Below are 20103 nucleotides of genomic sequence, written 5' to 3'. Positions count from 1 at the left end.
GAGTATACACCAAGCATGAAGAGGCATACATCTTGTGTTAGGAGCACATACGAGTATACACCAAGCATGAAGCGATCCTCGTCACGCGTGAACGCCAGTAGGGATAGTGGCGCACATGTCTTCTTCATCTCGTCTTCCTCCTCCTCTCTCTCTCTCCCTCCGTACCCATCTTCCTCCTCCCGCCCGCCGCCTCAACCGCCACCTAGGCTGTCGGCAACCTCACCGATGACCTCACCGCCCACCTACCACCCCCATCAGATGATCCCGCCCTTCACTAATCCCAATCCAGAAGTTCACCAGCGACTCCTCGCCCTCGCCGTCGGCACCGCCAATCCGGTTGTCTCCCTCCGCCCACTCAGCGGCGGCGTCGCCGCCTCGCTCATCGCCCCTCAACCCGCCACTGCAGCCTAGCCGACCATCGCCGCCGGGCCCCTCCTTGTAATGCCGCCAGCCATGGATGGTCGCAAATACTGAAATCTTAGCCGCCGTTGGTGTCCCGGCCACCGCCCCGGCCATGGTGACCTTGTCGCTGGCCGTTCTGCCCACCGCCTGCCTCTGCCCCCGCTCCCGCCCCCTTCTTCCTCGGTTCTAGCGACGCGCACGCACGCCCGATAAGATTTTGGGAAGAAATCAAGAGGCTGCGTTGTGGGATGCTTTGGCTGGCAGCGATGGATGCACGCAAGTGGACTCGACAATAAGAGCATCTCCAAGAGTTCCATAAACATTCTCCTAATCCTTGTTTTTTAGAAAGATGGGGAAAAACCTCTTTCCAACAACTCCTAATATTTACTCCTAATCTTTTAGGACTTGGGAAATTCCTCTCCCTTCCGCGTAACTTTACGCGCTGCTCCCGTCTCGCGTATCCGTCCCCCGCGAGCGAGCACAGCGGGGTGCTGGTCTCCACCACCTGCCACACGCGCACCACGTTGTCCTCGCCGGCGCTGGCCAGCCTCTTCCCGTCCGCGCTGAACTTGATGCTCCAGATGGCACATGTAGAGCCCGGTGAGCTCCTTGCTCGACTTACCGTACTGGTGCACCTTGAGCCGCTCGGACGCCGTGGCCGGCGGCGCGGCCCCCGCAGAGGCATTGCTGGTGGAGACCGACTTGGGCACGGCCGCAGCCGTGGACGCGACGCCCGACTTGGTGTTGGTTTCCTTGTCCTGCACGAACCCTATGGCCACGAACTTGATGTTCTTGAGCTAGCCGCCCTTCTTCTTGCTCCCGGCGACCTTGTCGGCCTTGGGCGGCACGCCGCCGCCGGCGGGCAGCGGCGGGGGCTGGTGCTGGCTCGTGCCACGCCGCATGAGCTTCATGATCGGGGTGTTGCCGATGAACTTCTCGATCTCCTCCAGCCCTAGCACGCTCGTCTGGTTGCTCGTCATTGGAAGGGAAGTCGGCCTCGAGGTGCAGGCCGGAAGGCACGCGGTCCAGGCAGTGGAAGAAGGCCTCGCCACCACCGCTCATCTCGACGTCGTGTTGGTGGTGGTGGTATGAGATGCAGGCCTCAAATTTGATTTTTTAATGACATTTATTAAAAACTCTGGGAGATGACTATCTTTTTCTCTTTTAACATTTTTTTAGAGTTGCCAAACTATAAGTTTTTAAGAAAAAAAATTAGGGAACTCTTAGATATGCTCTGACAAAGTAAATAAACAGTGACTTGTAATTACTGCATTTCTCCCTGGTTTACGAGGAATCTCTCTCTCTCTCTCTCTCTGTGTGTGTGTGTATTTGTGCATGTGTTTTTATGGCTTCGGGCTCTGGGTTTGTTGTGCCGTCATATATCGCATTATTGCGGCTAGTGTGTGAACGCGGCGTGATAAACCGAGAAAAGCCCCAGGGTAGTTCAAATGTAGCGAGCGTAGTTCAGTGGTAAAACATCTCCTTGCCGCGTGAATGTTGCGCACCTCTGATTGTTCTGTCGTGCGCTCGGCTGCTCGGTGCCTCGGCAGTGTGAACTGCACTGCAGGATACACGAACACATCACAAGAACCCAAAATTTCAGTTTATGGCTGCTTCTGATGCACGTTTGTCGAAGGGACGTCACGCCAGTAATAACCAGTTCACTGCACAACACAGCAGGATTTGCAGCTTGCATCGCAAGCTTTCCAAATGACAACTAGTGTGCTGGCATTACATACTCCACGTCAAAAGCCCGCCTTCCTCTTTGTCCTCTCCCCACCGGCCCTTTGAGAAAGGACCCAACGCGATCGAAATCCCCTGCCTTCTTGAATTGCTGCCAGGCGCCAGCCACAGCCAGTGCAATTGCACGGCAGCCAATTTTCAGAGCAGTACTAGCTATTCCTCAATTAGCCAGTCAAATCTCCACAACCTTTCCCCACCATCCAGACCTTCCTCCCATGGACACCGCCGTCTCCACCCTCACCGCTCTCGCCATCTTCGCGAGCACCGTCGAGCACGGTCGGTGCCAGCCTCCGCCACGCTTTCTCAATCGTTTCCCTCCCGGGGCTCGACGTGTGAGCGTGTCTCTGACCCGGGGTGGCCCTTTTCTTTTCTTGTCCGTGCAGCCGCCTACAGGAGCGTGCACGGGTACAGGGTGGTCGGGAGGAAAACCGGCGGGTGGGTCCGGTGGGAGAGGTGGGTGGAGAGGCAGTTCGTCCTCTCCCTCTCCTTCCCACCGTGCCTCGAGGTCGCCCTGCCCGCCGCCGCGCCGCGGATACTGCCAGCGGGGTGGCGGACCCGGCCGGTGTTCCGCGAGGGACAGACCGTGGACACCTGGCTTTGCATTGTGGCATTCGACTCCGTCGCCGCCGTCACACCGTCCACCCCGCCGCCGCCCGTGCTCTCCCCCCTCGTGTATGAACAATCAGATCACAATTCACATAAGCTCGAAACGGATGCTGCGTTCGTTGCTTTCTCAAAATGCTTTGATGGCCGAAAGATTTGCCTTTTCAGTTTACAATTTGTTTCTGTTCTCGGGGAAGTAGAACTGATGATTGATTCTGAACTCTGAAGCCTTCGATCTTGTCCTTCCAGGAACCCGCAGCTGCAGTATCTGCCTAACCTGTACAACGACCTGCTGAAGGTGTTTCGGTTTCAGGAAGAGAAAAAGGTCTCACAGCTCGTTAATTCAAAAGAGCAACCCATCCGTTCTGGTGAGCAGGAGAAAACTTCTGGTCTGGCTGATGCATCGGAGTCTGATTCGGATGGGGATTCTCAATCTGACAAAGGTGATTGTTTTCTCTTCCTTAATTTGGAAATCAACTTGTAACCAGTGTTACCTGTATACAAGTTTCATTTTTTGTTTGCTGAGTCAAACAACCACACCTCAGATTATTGCGCCTGGGAGGGAATTCAAGTGGATAATTGACACCCAATTCACAAGCCTTTCAAGATTTGGCACTCATATCGCAATGACATGTGGGGTCAATCTGAGTTATTGACATGTGGGTCAGGGTGCCAAATCTTGAAAGGCTCACGAATTGGATGTCAATTTTAGAAATTTCTCGTGCTTTTTTTCTCGGTTCAAGATCTTATTTGGCATATATTGAATTGTGAAACTTGTCTAACTCAAAACCGCATTTGAGGTGTGTTTGTGAGGGCATGGACAATGGAAGGATGCTTAAAGCCTTAATAAAGAGAGTGAATAATAGAAGTATATATTGCCTAAAGCCTTTATATTCAATGGGATTAACTAATTTTCCATGCTAATATTCAGTTGTTCAGGTTGAAACTGTCACTTTTCACACTAGACGAGCCTTAGGCATCGATGCTTAAGCAGGCAGCAGCTCCGCAGCAAGCACTCCTGGTGACTTCCACCATGGCATGTAAAAACAGCAGCTGTCTGCAAGCGTCCCACCCAAGCGATGGGTTGTACACGTGGCGGAGATTAGTTAGGGCCATTCCTCCCCCCCCCCCCCCCCCCCCCCCCCCCCCCCCTCTTCTCTGTTCGTATTTCTGTCAGACTTGGCCCCCTTTATTTTCCTATCCAAGCTCCGTCACTGGTTGTACATGGCCTAAGCCTCTCTCAACTCACTGTTGTCGCTGTCACCAATATGATTGGCCCTGCAAGATTGCAGCTTTTCTGTTTATGTTGCCTCTTATTTATAATGGAGGATTACAATAAAGGCTGGCCAAAGTGGCCCTAGATTGTAGCTCACAACTCCTCTAAGCAACTGGCTCACTAACTCCGTAGAGACCAGCCAACTGCTAACAAACCTGAACTGAAAACTCAAAGACTGACTCTTAACAGGCTCGACACTAGACTACTGAATGTGCAAGGAATACTTCCATCAGTGTTAGATTCTAAATTTCTAACACATTTGTCGGATTCCATGTCCTATTTGACTTGTCCAGATGCCAGGTTGGGTACCCGCACCTGAATCAGTTTGTGTCAGTGATTGCTAGTATCTGCAGTTTGTGTGGTGCTTTCATTTTTCTTTTAAATGCCACCAATCAGTTAACACATACCTTTCCCCCTATTTGGGGCCACATTTCTTGCAAAGTTTGAATTTCCCCTGTAAAATTAACAAAGATGGAGCTTCTTGCATGTACTCCAAATGAGTTGGAGTCTTGGACATTGGTCAAACAGTCACTAGCTGTGCCAAATGACATGATCAATCAAGGTATTATCATTGGTAACCCAATAATTAGAATTATTGCAAAAAAAGACGCCCTATATTGTATAACTCGATAGTTGGGGGATGGGCAGATAGTTGGTTGACACTAACAACAATTGGAGACTTTTTCTTAATGAAATACGTGCTACGCACGTTCTCGAAAAAAAAAATTGGAGACTTGGCAAGTTAGAAGTGCCTTCGGAGGAATTTAGCATTATCATTAGACTGAAGTGGTGTTTGATCATGGGTTTAGGTGTGCAGCAGGGAAAACATGGAGCTAGACTGGTAGAGGGTGTCAGCAATATAAATTTGCGAGTCCAATATATCATTGTCCTCGTAAAATAACTCTACCCCTAGGGAAATGACCTCTCCCAAGGCATTGTATTAAGAAGGAGACTCAACCTTCCACAGGGTTGAGAAGATGCCCCAAAGGCCGACCAGTACGAGGACCCGTAACTAGCCGACAGCATGGCCATATTGTTGTCTTCCTAATATTGGTACACTGTTTGCATGGCATGTTGAAGTATCATGGCAAAGGATTCACAATTATTCCTGTTATGTCGATAGGCCATCAACACTACAGTTAATTAAAGGAAAGATTAGATAGATTAATAAAAATGTGAGGGTGAACCTAATTGGTAACCCGTCCTCCAAAGCAATGTTTTCTGATCGTCCGATTAATCGCGATTAATCGTCCTTATCGGTACTTAGCACTCGATTAGGCCCTCCGATTCGATCAGAGCGATCAGAAACCTGATCGCCCGATTAATCGTCCGATTAGGTCTCTTGGCCGATCAGCACTAAATAGGTAGATGGGCTGCTTCAGATTATTGGGCCATATTTATTTGGGCCAGGCCCATTAGGGTTTCTCTTATATACCTCACCCCCACTCTTTCTCTCCTCAGTCCTCACTCCCACTCCAGCCGTCAGCTGTGTGCAGCTGCTGACTAGAAATATAGTCTTGATGCTCGATGTCTACTATATACATATATAGTATATGGTATATATACCATACATATATGATATATAGTCCTGCTATATGCTGGACGATTATATGGACGATTAGACCGATCAGAGGTCAATTAATCGTCCTGATCGACGATTAATCGTCCTGATCGGTACCTAGACCGATTAGGGACGATAAGCCGATTGAAAAACATTGCTCCAAAGAGGTATGGCAAATTGGCAAATGAGCACAATGGATGCATTTGCAATACTTGAATAATCACAATCCACAGTTTCTCTAGGCACAGGATGGACAATTCAGATTGCCATGTATACTAGGTGGAACATATGTAAAGAGCTTATCCATCAGGACTTTTTATCAGCAAGAATTGTGCACAGATCTTTGATGTTATGAATATATTTTGATGTAAAGCTCCTAACCTGCTTGTTAGGCCATTAGGGGCTCTCAATCTCTGATATACAACTCTTTTCTTGTAATTAATAGGCAGTGCCCCATGCCATGTTGCTCAAAATAAGAATTAACATAGAAATAGTTATTTTGATAATTCAGCAAAACATCACTTTATTGTAGCTACCTATGGATAAATAGAAGCAGAAATCTTGATAAACAGCTTTGGCTGGTTAACATAGTGTTGTACTGGATTTCAGTTTTTTCCTTGTTTCTCTTTACTTTTTTGTTTTCTGTGTCTTGTCTCCTCTCACCATGACACACTGTAAATATTCTTACCCAGCTTGAATGAGAAGACAGTCCACCTGTAAGTTTCCCTAAAAAAATACTGTGTTCTAACCATCCCTGCTCGTATGAGGAACTAAGTTGGCACAGATGGTATATGATTCGAAATTGGCACAACCACACATCTTGTTTGGAGCCTTTTCTTCATTTAGACTAAGAAAGAGTGCAAAGAGAACTCAGTAGTTGGATATCATACAACTGTATCTTCTTGGCAATTTACTTTAGGATGTCCTTGTGTTATAACAAAATAAAAGGTTAACATGAAGATATGCTAAAATTCAGCAAACTTTTTTTTGGTTCTCAATCTCTGAAATTGGTTAGTTGTGGCATTTTGTTAGTATTATGTACTTTTATGGGCTCATGAGCCATGAGATCTGTATAATAGTAATTTAATATGTAATGGTTAGTTGTTGCTATTCACAGAACTTACCTGTTTACTCTTGTTTCGAGGAAAAAGTTGTTTTACCCCCAATTTATATTGAAGGCCCATTCTTACAGATATTACTGCTGGTTTTCTACAATTTACCTTTTTTAATCCTCCGCTGGTAAATAAAAGTATAAAATTTCAAGAACAAATTAATAATATAAAAAAGTATAGTGCCTTTGGAAGTTTGAGTTGTCATTATGTCACCGGCTTGGTCGGGGTTGCCGGCTAGGGGGCGGCGGCTAGGGCTGGGGTGGCGTGCGGCAGGGAGGCGGCGGGTGCAGGGGTGGCGGTGTGGCTGGTGGGAGGCGGCGGCGCTAGGGCAGGGGTGCGGCGCGAGCGAGAGAGAGAGGAGGAAGGGGCGGCGGCGCAGGAGAGAGAAGGGGATATGGGTGTAGATTATTTCTTTGCTTGCTTTGAATGGTTACAATGCCCCTATATTTATAGTCCCTATCGTACTTACTCTCAAGCAATCTAAATTTATGGAAGGAGTCATTATAGATCTGGACTGCTTTCATTACAAGCAACTATTTATTTTTCTAAAAAAATCTTAATCTATTTTTCCTAAGCAAATCTCTTATTATTTTTCTTATTTTATTCTAATCCATCCTTAGTGCCGGGATTTTCCCCGGGTGGTGGCGGCTTGCCCTGGCCGCGCCGCGCCCTCCCCTGGCCATGCGCCGGAGGCACCGCAGGCCGGCCATTGCCCTGCGCTGGGCCTCGCTTGGCCCGCTAAGCCGTCATCAGGGGTCCATATTGGGCGCATGACACATTTTGTTTGATTTATATTCATTACTCATGTCTCCTCTTTTGCTTCTTGAATGTTTAATAATATGTGTGGTATATGCAGAACTTGCACCACCAGTTCAGAAGCATACAAGAGCCAACCGGAAGCATATAGATAGCATTACTTTAGTTGATATAGCTCAGTACTTCCATCTTCCAATCCGAGATGCATCAAAGACTCTCAAGATTGGGGTCAGCATACTGAAGAGGAAATGCCGACAATATGGGATACCTCGTTGGCCTCACCGGAAAATCAAGTCACTTGACTCCCTCATTCATGACCTTGAGGTAAACCTGATGGTATTTCTGTTTCGCTTCCCTTGTGAATTTTCCAGGGAACGACCGTCACAATTTGATGCAGCTGTAACTTGTTGATGCCAACACAACTCATATTTTGTTGAACAGTACGTGCTGGCGAGAGAGGAGGAGGAGGAGGAGGAGGAGAAGCAGCTGCAGAAGGACAGGCTGGCTGCTGCGATAAACGCCCTCACAAAGCGGAAGAGCATGCTGGAGAGCGAGAAGGAAACCATACAGCAGAAACCGACCATGGACCTGATGGCTGAAACCAAGCTGTTCAGGGAAGAAGTTTTCAAGAGGAGATATAGGGCCAAAAGTTCAGTCATGGATGATATGGATTTCGATATGGATTAGCATTTCTCTTTAGCTGATAATAGCTGGTGTAAAAAGATATGGCTGAATGAACCTGGTTGTAAAGGGATAATCGTTCCATGTGCATCGCCAGTTTATATGGTAGCTGGTAGTCGCTCTCTTCATAAACTTTGCTTTGTTCTGCTGGTGCCTAATCTGCTGGGGCGAACTGAACTGAGTGGAGAACTGAACATAGCATGGTTGGATGCTGGTGTTACGAGTTAACCTTACAATTTAAGCGCATCCATGCAAGAATGTCGCCCATGCCTGATGCTGATGGTGAAAGACCTTAAGTCCTGAAAGGCTGAAACCACGGAAGTTGAGCAGTTTATCACGTCATTTTGGTCATTTTGACAGACACCATGCTGCAGGAAATTTGACAGAAAGTTCACGCGGCGCCACGACGCCGTTCCACGACGTGTGTCCAAACTGCAAAAGTTAATTTCCGCTTTTGGCCGGACAAGCAATAGACTGAGCAAATTTATCAACAAGCATAAATAATACATAATAAGTCAACACATCTGTCAAGTGCACAAAAGCATTCTACCATACAGAGAGCTGAAAGAGCAACAGCTGGCCGTGGCTAAGTGATGAAAAAACTCTATATAACATGAATGCTAGAATTTGAATGCAATGGAGCTGCTGCTCTCTTGCAGAAAAAGAACGGATATAATAAGGCTCCAGCTGGTATGCAAATGATCATATTGATTTGATGAGTCAATAGTAGGAGACAAACATCCCAATAGCTATTGGCGTCGTCGACATTGGGGAAGCTGGTGACCGACAGCTGGCTGCTGCAAAATCCATAGGGCACATCGTGAATGCAGCAAAAACTTGGTCCTCTCATGCGTCAACTTGATCACTGACCCATAGGTTATCTATCCACAAATGGGCTAAACAGTCATATCACCCGTCCAATTTACTAAGCACGACGGTGGTGAGGAAATCAGTTAAGCACCGAGTCCACCGTTCCCCAATCCGAAACGCGCAACACTTCCAAATCCTGCACGAACACAAAAATTAAAACACAGATGAGGAGGTGCAAAGGCGAGGCCACTCACCTCGACGACGGTGTCCGGGTTGGCGGCGTAGGAATGCGTAGGCGTAGCCTCGGGTAGGTCGAGGCCGAGGTAGAGCGGAAGCGCGAGTGCAACTGACGCGATGGTTGTTGCCAGCAGCAGCGATCGTCGCCGGAAGGGCAAGACACCTCCGCTCCTTCGGGGCCACGTCCGCGGTCCGCCTCGCCGCGACGCCTGATCCGCTCGCGGGCGAGCGCGATGGCGAGAAGGTGCTGGAGGAGGAGCTGGCGCTGAGAGCTGCCGCCGCCGAGATCCGAAACACCGAACCGGTGAGGCAAGGGGCGGGGGCAGCGCCGGTGCCGGCGGCGTCGGCTGAGCAGATGTGGATTGGAATAGAAACAACTGCAAAGAACGTGGGTGGAACCTTAAGACATCGGCTGGCCAGGAGCTCGGCAAGGAAAAAAAAAGGCTAGGCCGGGCCTGGGAGGCTGAACGAAAGGGTGGGCCTGATAGCATGTACGGTGGTGGTGCTGGGTACTGAATAGCTATTTGGTACCCAGGTACCATATAGTAATACTATATATATACTATCCTATAACTCCGCCTATGTTGTCTCAACATAGCAGGTCCCAAGCCCTGATAAAGGAGGAGGGTTATGTTAGGCGTGGCGAGCTAACGTTAAATCTAGCCATTCTAATGGAGATGAAACCTGAAAGAAAATCGTTGGGGGCGTAACCCTCTTAGCGACGCGCCATATCGGAACCCGGGTATGGTGTTAAATGAGCAAGGGCCGGGTCGTCACCCCCGTGACGCGACGTGTCGCGATTTGGGCACGGTGTTAAGTAATCAAGGATCGGGTCGTCGCATCCTTAGTGGCGCACTACATCGGTGCCCGGGTGTAGTGAAAAATGAGCAAGGGTCTTCACATCTGATTCGACGGGTGCGAAGGGTAAGGAAGCTAGTCGAACCAACTAGGATCCATTTAGGCAGTTGGAATGTAGGGTCGCTTAGGGGATGTTCGCTGGTCTTATAAGACCAGCCGGCTGGCTGATCTCCCCTCACATGACACTATTCATCCATCCAGCCAAACAGTGTTTCTCTCTCACACAACCAGCCAATTTCAGCCAAGATTCTGTCAGTCGAACGGGGTCTTACAGGTAAGTTAACAGAATTAGTTGATACCGCGACTAGGAGGCGTGTAAATATATTATGCGCTCAAGAGACTAAATGGAAGGGTCAGAAGGCGAAGGAGGTGGACAATACAGGTTTCAAGCTTTGGTACACAGGGACAGTGGCAAATAGAAATGGAGTAGGAGTTTTGATTGATAAGAGCCTCAAGAATAGTGTGGTGGAAGTGAGAAGGCAATGAGATAGGATTATCTTAGTCAAGCTTGTCATTGGTGATATGGTCTTGAACGTAATTAGTGCGTATGCCCCCTAAGTGTAACACCTCGGGTGTTTAAAAACTAAAACATGCTATGTCATCATATGCATTGCAAAGCATTTGGCATTTAGTGAAAATGTTGATATGCATACACTAAAACAAGTTTACATTTATGTGGTATGTGTTGAATTGTATTGTTTGACTCAAGTTCAAAGTTTGTTTGGATTTTGAATTTTTATGAAAAACCCTGATTTTCAGTATTTAAATCCTACCCTGAAAACTCATTTCAAAATCTAAGTACATTTTAGGGTTGAGCCTAAAAGCAAAAGTGTAGAGCTTGTCAAGTTATACAAAGTTTGTTTTTGCAGTTTTCAAAGTTGTTATGAAAAATTTGAAGTAATTTAAAAAGGCGTAATTCCCTAAATATCCCCTATTTGAATTCAAAAGTTCATTTCAAAATGTAGATTGAATTAGGGGATGGTTATAAAAGTAAAGTTGTAGAACTTTGGATTTTGAGCAACTTTTATTTTTGGAGATTTTTGAGTTGTTATACAAATTCAGGAGTAATTTGAATTTTAAACCGGGTGGCAATTCTGTAATTCTTGTAAACAGTACCACGACCACCGCCCCACCGCCGGCGTCCTTCTCCAGTCTTCCAGACGCGCCTGTGGCCGCCCTTGGCTTTGTGCTGGCGCGGTGAAGGTCACTGCATGTCGTCTCCTCGCTCTCCTGGGCACGCTATAAAGATCAGACGCCGTCGTCAACCTTCATTTCGCTGCTCTGTTTTTCCCGTCGCCTTGCTCATCTCCGGCGAGCTCCCACCATCGCTGTAGTGCTCCGCTGTCGCAGCAAAGCGCCTAGTAGTTTCGCCTACTCCTTGCGCATCCATCCAGCCAGCTTGGGTTGTCTGATTTCGTCGGGAACCCGCGGTGCGAACTCTTCTTCCTCGCGGCCGGTAACCTCTCCGTCGCAGGCGTATCTCCGTGGCCATCGTCCTCCGGTGAGCCGTTGCCCTTGATCAATGTACCTACGGCTCCGTCTCGATGCCGTGGTGCTTAATCCATTGTTTCTTGGTCGTTTTGACCACTGCAGTCACCGGAACACCGTCACCGACGAGCTTTGCTCCGCCACGATCATCGTGAACGTCGACCCGTGTCGCCGTTGCTTCTCCGGTCTCATTCTTTGTTTCAACAAGTTTGGGGTATGCTACTGATGCTTCCTGAGCTATTAATTTGATTGCTACCAGTCTCCTATCGGCGGTGTCGTGTCGCCGAGCCGTCGCGTCCGCCATGGCTGGCGTTGAACTAGTATAGGGTCGTAATTGGTGTAAGTAGGGACGTCAGTCGATGCGCCTAGTTTTGGTGATTGTTTTGGTACATTTGCTGTCGCTGTTGGACTCACCGTCGATGAGTTTTCGTCGATCAGCGCCGTCGCCGTCGGGGTCAAAGCTGGAGGTTGAAGATGACAAGTGGGTCTCGTATGTCAGCGACTGTGTAGTTCAAAATGAATTTTCTGTTTTTCAGAATTGAATGAATAGTGTCTATTTTTGTTATTTTTGTGTAGATCTATTTAGAGCTCCAAAAATTATGAAAATTTTTGTGTAACCTCTCTGTGATGAATATTATTTAGGAAAAATATGAAATATTGATTTACAGTACTTTTTGAATGTTATACAAATTGCTCAATTAATTAATAAATGGATTTCCATGATTTTTCTAGGCTCAATTAATTATCCAAAAAAATTATGAAATTTGTTTTGCCACTTACTTATCATGTGATGAATCTTTACTAAAATTTTGAGCTCAATTAGAATAAGTTGATTTATTTCATAATTTTGAATTAAATAATTAATTCATAAAAGCAAATAGTAACCTTTAATAATTTAGGTTTTGTTTGAAATTTTGGATTGAGTGGTGACCTTGAGTCATTAGTTGATAATGATCCTTGGCAATTGATGTATGTGTTACGAAAAAGATTTAGTTTGTTTGATTTGCAACTGTACCGCGAAGGAAAGTTGTATTCGAATTGTTAATTTTGCATCCATCAATGAGCATCATGTTTCGTAACCCGCATCATGTTAAACATGGCATTGTTACTACGTGTAGTGAACGAAGGTGAACACGTGGTAGTTAATCAAGTTGCGGTGGAGGTTAATCCGTCTGTTGAGGTCAGATCTGATACTTGTGGAACGTCGCAAGAACCTAACCTTTCCATCAACGAAGGTAAGCCCTGGATGCATTTAACCCTACCTTGTGTTTTATAAATTTTATCGCTTTTGCTTTTATATACTGCATTAAGTGATTAGGAGTCAAGTGGAAACCTAATTGGTGCATTACCAACCTTATTTTTTCATATCTACCTTGATTACCTGTTTTATTCATAAATTACTAGTTATGCTTAATCATGCTTAGTCAGGTGATTACCTGTCACCTACGAGTTTTAAATGGATCTTTGGTTACTGATGTTATCATGAAATATAAGCATGTAAAGTAATAAACTTAGACCGGGCGGACTCGGTGTGTGAGAGCCACAAGACATGGAGGTCTTGTGAGCGACTTCTTTCCACCTGTGTCGATTAAGGTCCGTCCGTTGTTGAACTGTGTGAGATGAGACTTTGTAGTACTAACCACATACTCCAGTAAGCCTTAACTCGGCTATTCTATTATAAGAATGGCTACTCGCGCACTGGGAGTGGAGAGATGGTGAGAGTAGCGTGTACCCACGTGGCCATGGGCTGGATTGGTGGAGTACTGTATTCTTAGGTGGCACAGACCCGTTTTTGTTTTAGAATATCCGAGGGTAGGTTGATATATGTAAGTCGGAGACCTGCCTATGTCGTGTGGTCTGGAATCCCCAGCTAGGTTTAATCAGTTCGAATCATCGTTGCTCCTCGGTTATGGAGACTCAACTCTCTATTCATCATTGTAGTTAATAACTGGAACTTGAGAAAGAGATTGATATGAAGTTTATGATCTCATTACGGATCATGGCAGATTCATATGTGGTACTTATAAAGTTTTACATGTTGAGATAAAGAATTTTGTTAAAGAGCTTTTACGCAAAAGAACTTTGATTATTGTTAAAGCCATACCTTGAATCCCTGAGCCTGCATTCCTGAGTCTTCTCAGTTTTATTTTGGTTAAGTCTTGTTGAGTACTTTTATACTCAGGGTTCGTTGACCCTTGTTGCAGGTGAGCCTCATGAGCAGGTCTGTTTTGGACCTTGCTGCATGACTGTTGTTCAGGTCGATGACGATAAGTGAATGTGTGATCCTTGAGCAGAATGTTTATTTTGTGCGTTATATTTATGCTAATTATGTCACTCCACTACTATTATGGTGTGTAATAATTATCGAACTTAGTTTGTAAGGTTTGAAACAACTGGTTTGTAAACTATGTTATCGTAAGACTTCCGCTACTTTACTCTGATGTATATATTTAAATAAATGTTGTAATACTACAATGACTCTGTAATGTGATCCTGCTTGGAAATCGTGGATGATTCGGGGTTCCCCAAGGACATCCGACAGACTTCTTAAGTTACCAGGAACATATGCATAGTCATCAAAGGTCGTTGGACAGTGACAAATGCATGTGGGTCCTATAATTTAGGAGGTTCTGCCACAGTAGGCCTCAAGGAGAGTGCTAAGAGACAGTTCTGGGAAGACTTAGAATGGCCTGATTAGAGCTGTACCTAGTAGTGAGAAGCTTTTTATAGGAGGAGATCTTAATATACATGTAGGTACTATAAGCGTAGGTTTTGAGGCAGTCTATGGAGGTTTTGGGTATGGTAGTAGAAATCAGGAGGGAATGAAGTTCTAGACTTTGCAGTAGCTTTTGACCTGATGATAGCCAACACTTTCTTTAGAAAGAGAGAATCTCATCTAATGACCTTCAGTAGCGGACAACACTCTAGCCAGATTGACTTTGTCCTCACAAGAAGAAAGGACAAACGAGCATGCTTGGGTTGCAAGGTGATACCAGGGGAGTGTGTTGTTTCTCAACATAAGCTTTTGGTGGCAGACTTTCGTTTTCAGGTGCGTACCCATAGGGATAAACAAGCTAAGATTGAAAGAATAAAATGGTGGAAATTGAAAGGGGAGACGTCAGAGGTATTCAGGGAAAGGGTTATCAAAGAGGGCTCTTGGAAGGAAGAAGAAGACATAAACAACATGTGGGAGAAGATGGCAACCAACATTCGAAAGGTGGCCTCAGAGGTGTGTGGAGTAACCAAAGAAAGTGGAGGCGAGGCTAAAGATACTTGGTGGTGGAACGAGAAAGTCCAAAGGGCTATTAAGGAGAAGAAAGAGTATTATAGACGCTTGTACCATAACAGGAGTGTGAACAACATAGAGAAGTACAAGGTGACAAAGAAGACTGCAAAGCGAGCTGTAAGTGTGGTAAATGGTAGAGCGTATGAGGATCTTTACCAACGTTTGAGTACGAAGGAAGGAGAGAAGGACATTTATAGGATGGCTAGAGTTCATGAGAGAAAGACAAGGGACTTCAACCAAGTTAAGTTCATTAAGGATGAAAGGGAGCATCTCTTGGTGAAGGAGGATGAGATCCAACATCGATGGCAAGAGTATTTTGACAAATTGTTCAATGGTGAAAATACGGACACAACCTTTTAGTTGGATGACTCTTTTGATGACACCAATAGGCGCTTTGTGCGGAGAATCCAATAATCTGAGGTCAGAGAGGCGCTGAAAAGGATGAAAGGAGGTAAGGCGATGGGACCGGATGATATCCTAATCGAGGTGTGGAGATATCTTCGGGACATAGCTATAGTATGGCTAACCAAGTTGTTCAACCATATTTTTCGATCGAACAAGATGCCTGATGAGTAGAGGAGAAGTATATTGGTACCGATCTATAAGAATAAAGAGGATATTCAAAGTTGTACTAATTACCAGGGGGATTAAGTTGATGAGTCATACTATAAAGCTATGGGAGAGAGTTATCGAGCATCGCTTGAGAGCAATAACGCGGGTCTCCATGAACCAATTTGGTTTCATGCCCGGAAGGTCAACCATGTAAGCCATTTTCTTAATAAGACAAGTTATGGAGCGGTATAGGGAGAAGAAGAAGGACCTACACATAGTTTTTATTGACTTGGAGAAGGCTTATGATAAAATACCAAGGAATGTTATGTGGTAGGCTTTGGACAAACATAAAGTCCCAACGAAGTATGTCGGGCTCATTAAGGACATGTACAACAATGTTGTGACTAGAGTTCGAACAAGTGATGGAGACATGGATGACTTCCCGATTAGGATAGGACTACATCAAGGGTCAGCTTTGAGCCCTTATTTGTTTGCCTTAGTAATGGATGAGGTCACAAGGAATATACAAGAGGACATCCCTTGGTGTATGCTTTTTGCGGACGATGTAGTGCTAGTTGATGAAAGCCGAACATGAGTGAATCAGAAACTGGAGTTATGGCGGGAAACTTTGGAGACCAAAGGTTTTAGACTTAGTAAAACTAAAACTGAGTATATGAGATGTGACTTCGGCACTACTACTCGGGAGGAGGAAGATATTAGTTTGGAAGGTCAAGTAGTGCCTAGGAAGGATACCTTTCGAAATTTAGGATCAATGCTACAGAGAGACAGGGATATTGATGAAGATGTTAGCCATAGAATCAAAGCAGGGTGGATGAAGTGGCGGCAAGCATCTGGTGTCCTATGCGACAAAAGGGTACCACAGAAGCTAAAAGGCAAGTTTTATAGAACGGCGATTAGACCTGCTATGTTGTATGGTACAGAATATTAGCCTACGAAGAGACGACATGTTCAACAGATAAGTGTCGCAGAAATACGTATGTTGCGTTGGATTTGCGGTCATATAAGAAGGGATCGAGTTCGGAACGATGATATACGTGATAGATTAGGGGTAGCATCAATTGAAAAGAAGCTTGTCCAACACCGGTTGAGATGGTTTGGACATGTCCAACGAAGACCTCCAGAGGCACCGGTGCGTAGTGGAATCCTAGGCCAGGATAGTAATGTGAAGAGAGGCAGAGGAAGACCGAAGTTGACTTGGGTAGAGGCAATAAAAGGAGACTTGAAAGGATGGAATATACCCAAAGACTTAGCCTTAGATAGGAGTGCTTGAAAGACAGCTATTCACGTGCCTGAACCTTGATTGCTTCTACTGGGTTTCAACTCTAGGCTACCCCAACTTGTTTGGGACTTAAAGACTTTGTTGTTGTTGTTGATAGAACTACTATCCTATAGCTGGCTACAAAATAACTTATTCTGTAGCCACTTTGAGTTACGATAATTTATATGTTAATTTACTAAGTGGTTTAGTATAACATTATTGTAAATATCCCCATGTGTTATAGTAACCCAACTATCGTAAATATGTATTGACATTATTGTAAATTAGTGTATAAAATTATCATAAATGGAGGTGGCTACAGAATAACTTATTTTGTAGCCGGCTACTGAATAGCCTCTCCATATATATATATATATATATATATATATATATATATATATATATATATATATATATATATATATATATAAAGCTCTCATGTCGCTTTCAGGAATCTGGACAATCACCAGCGCTTAAGGCGAGTGGACTAGGAGAAAAAGAAAAGGGACGAATTTTTTGTTTCCTGGACTGAATAATGTCATCAAATATTTCACGTATGTTCGTGCAAATGTTAGCAATTTTTTACACTAACTAGCAGATAAAGCTAAGCTAAAAGCTAATGATCGTTAGCGTAATAACTGAAGAAGCACGAGTGGTTGAGTACGTGTTTAGGTGCTGTGCATTTGTTCGTTTCTGACGGAAACGTGTAGCGTAGCAGACCGGCCGGCCCGTTGTGCACAATCAACTGAGCCGCGTGGAAATCGTGTCATCGTAGTATCTTTATAGATGATCCTATCCGCTATTATGACGCTGCAGCCAGATAAGGTCATCGTCGCAATAAATTACTAGGAGCATTTCGTTACGTGAGGTCGCTAGTACTACGAATCAATTAGAAGCAAGTCAACCATCACCGCAGTTAAGGACCGCTTTTTAAAAAAAGTCTCTCTAGTCAATGCATATGAAATTGTGAGATCGATTCGATCTCGATATGTTGGTGCTGCTGCTGCATGCAAGAGTTGGCATAGCACTCGGATCGATCGGCCCATTACCTTTTACCAAACAAGTCAACTTTGCTTTGCTGTGCTTGATGATATCATAACTTTATACTACCACACTGGTGCTTTTTGTCTGAATCGTTGCCGAAGCCATGAACTTTACATGAGATCCAATGGGATCGAGGTTAATGTTCGAGGCTGGGCCTCGTCAATACTACAAAAGGCGGATGATCTGGTTGCCTTCTTTACTAATGGTGGTAGGCTTTGCGTCCCAGGGATAATGTGGGCTCCAAGAAAAGTCTGAGCTGTGTGCCTTTTGAGCTCTGACCTTTGGAAGCTCATCAATCAGTACAAGACGAACCATAAATACTCCTAGATTGGAAAGATTTTGTTCATATATGAGGCTCAAAAGCCAAAGGCAAGAGATACCGTATCCAATTGTTGGGGAAAAGGTGTGATGTCCTCGCTCCAGCAGCTAGATTAACTTGGGTTCGTTGAAAAACCTCGTTCAGGCGCTGTATCATTAATTGTTTGATGCGTCATGCGTGCCAGCAAAAGATTTTTCATTTCACAGGGTCGGCGCGAAAAGTGACCAATGACTAAATATTTATAGTTTTGCCGTGCGTTGTAATCGAATGTGGCCTAGCACTCAATGACATAGGATTTATACTGGTTCATGCAACATGGCATACGTCCAGTTGAGGTCGGTCGGTGACTTTATTCCTGAGCCCAGGGGCTCGAAGTTTGTTGTGGGGTTATAAACGAGTAAGGAATGAGAAGGGGGTATTAGAGGCCCAGTCAGTCTCTGAACCGAGTAAAAGAGAGTGACGGATACTCAAACATGCGCTGAGTATTGGAACGTATGCTCTGTGTGTCCGAGTTTATCAGCTGTTGAGAGCGTGTAAATTGTGTAGTTGTCGAGTCCTAGAGCTATTGAGCTGTTGAGTCGGCCAGTCTGGGGGGGGGGGGGCTTTTAGAAGAGAGCTCATCCCCTTTTATAGTTGAAAGGGATGGTCTTTCAAGTCAGAGAAAGAGAGAGAGAGAGAGTGTGTACGTGTGCTGCCTAGTCTTGTTGCCCACACCATCGGGTACGGGATGGCCGTCGGCGCCCACAATACTGTTTATGTTCAGACACATCTGGCAGGCTCTACCATGTTCGCCTGGTACGGCAAACGACGGCGCCCACAATACTGTTTATACTCTGACGCGTCTGGTAGGCTCTACCGTGTTCGGCTGACATGCCCCGTTGGCACCATCCTGCAGGTGCGCAGGGCATGGCAGGGTACAGTCCTTGGTATTGCGGTTGACTTGAGCGCCTTACCTTATCTCCTCCGCTTGCTCCCCGGGCCCACATCGAGCGAGCGTCCCTGGTCAGTCGTTCACAGTCGGTCCCGACCATATCGGTCGGGGAAAGATCAACGAGCAGAGGTCCAGCGTATCATCGGTCCGAGAAGGAGGTTGGATTCAGACTACAGTCCCACCTTGGCCAGGCCTTCCGGTCAAGGACCGAGTCGTTGTTTCGGCCTGTTATTATGTATCTGGACCGATCTAGACGTGTGTTGTCGCTACGTCGCCTGTTGAATCAGGTTTTGTAGGAAAGCAGATCATTGGGGGACCCCAACCCGACTAGTGAAGCACGGTAGTAGTTCAGCACTTTTGTAAACCTGTCCGTTTCAGACACAGCTTTCGGCACATCAGTTTGTGGCTCTGCCCATCCATCAATCTAGAGAACGAACGATCGAACCTGCAGCAGAACACAGCCCGTCGTACCATCTTGATTTGCCCGAGGGACCACCAAAATTCCTCCACCGGCAGTACGTGTGGCCTGGCCCGAGCTAGACAAGTCCAACACGTGCCCTATAATCGTGACAAGTTGCCTCGAAATCCACCAGAAATGATGCGATAAAATATGAACGATAGCAGAGGGAAAGCAGAGGAGACCTTGCAAGTTGCCAAACGGCGTTTGACCTCGCCGAAGTAAACGCACGGCCTTCCTTTCCAAACTCCTGCACCGCACTGCGCTTTATTAGGCGAAACATGATGTCAAGTGTGTTGACACACACACACACTGCCGTCTCGAGCGCACGCAGCGCAGAGGAAGACAGATGCATGCATGCCATTGCCTCCACGACGACAGCAGCAGCAGCAGCAGCACCAACCAGTGGAAATGTAAAGGTCTTCCATAACGCGTAAGGCCTTAGTTTAGTTCCACCTTAACTTTCAAAAAAAATTGCTACAGTATCTATCACATCGAATATTTGCGGCCTGTGTATGGAGCATTAAATGTAGACGAAAAGAAAAACTAATTACACAGTTTGATGAAAAATTACGAGACGAACGTTTTGAGCCTAATTAGTCCATGTTTAAACACTATTTACCAAATAAAAACGAACGTGCTACAGTAACCCAAAATCTAAATTCCTACGACTGAACACAGCCTAAGCCTCGGGGATCGCACGGGTAC

General features: G+C 45.8%; 1 protein-coding gene across 1 annotated transcript; it reads left to right on the top strand.

Moving 5' to 3' along the window:
- Window positions 1-2193: 2193 nt before the first annotated feature.
- Window positions 2194-8279, top strand: LOC136497567 (protein RKD5-like). Its single transcript, XM_066493406.1, has 5 exons — window positions 2194-2421; window positions 2529-2817; window positions 2998-3191; window positions 7554-7777; window positions 7895-8279. Exons 1-5 carry the CDS (start codon window positions 2361-2363, stop codon window positions 8138-8140), a joined length of 1014 nt encoding a protein of 337 aa, XP_066349503.1. The 5' UTR covers window positions 2194-2360; the 3' UTR covers window positions 8141-8279.
- Window positions 8280-20103: the final 11824 nt, after the last annotated feature.

Source organism: Miscanthus floridulus, chromosome 12 (genome assembly GCF_019320115.1).
Source record: "Miscanthus floridulus cultivar M001 chromosome 12, ASM1932011v1, whole genome shotgun sequence".
In the NCBI taxonomy this organism is placed as follows: domain Eukaryota; kingdom Viridiplantae; phylum Streptophyta; class Magnoliopsida; order Poales; family Poaceae; genus Miscanthus; species Miscanthus floridulus.
Note: the sequence above shows the minus strand (reverse complement) of the source record. Positions and strands in the feature narration are given on the sequence as shown.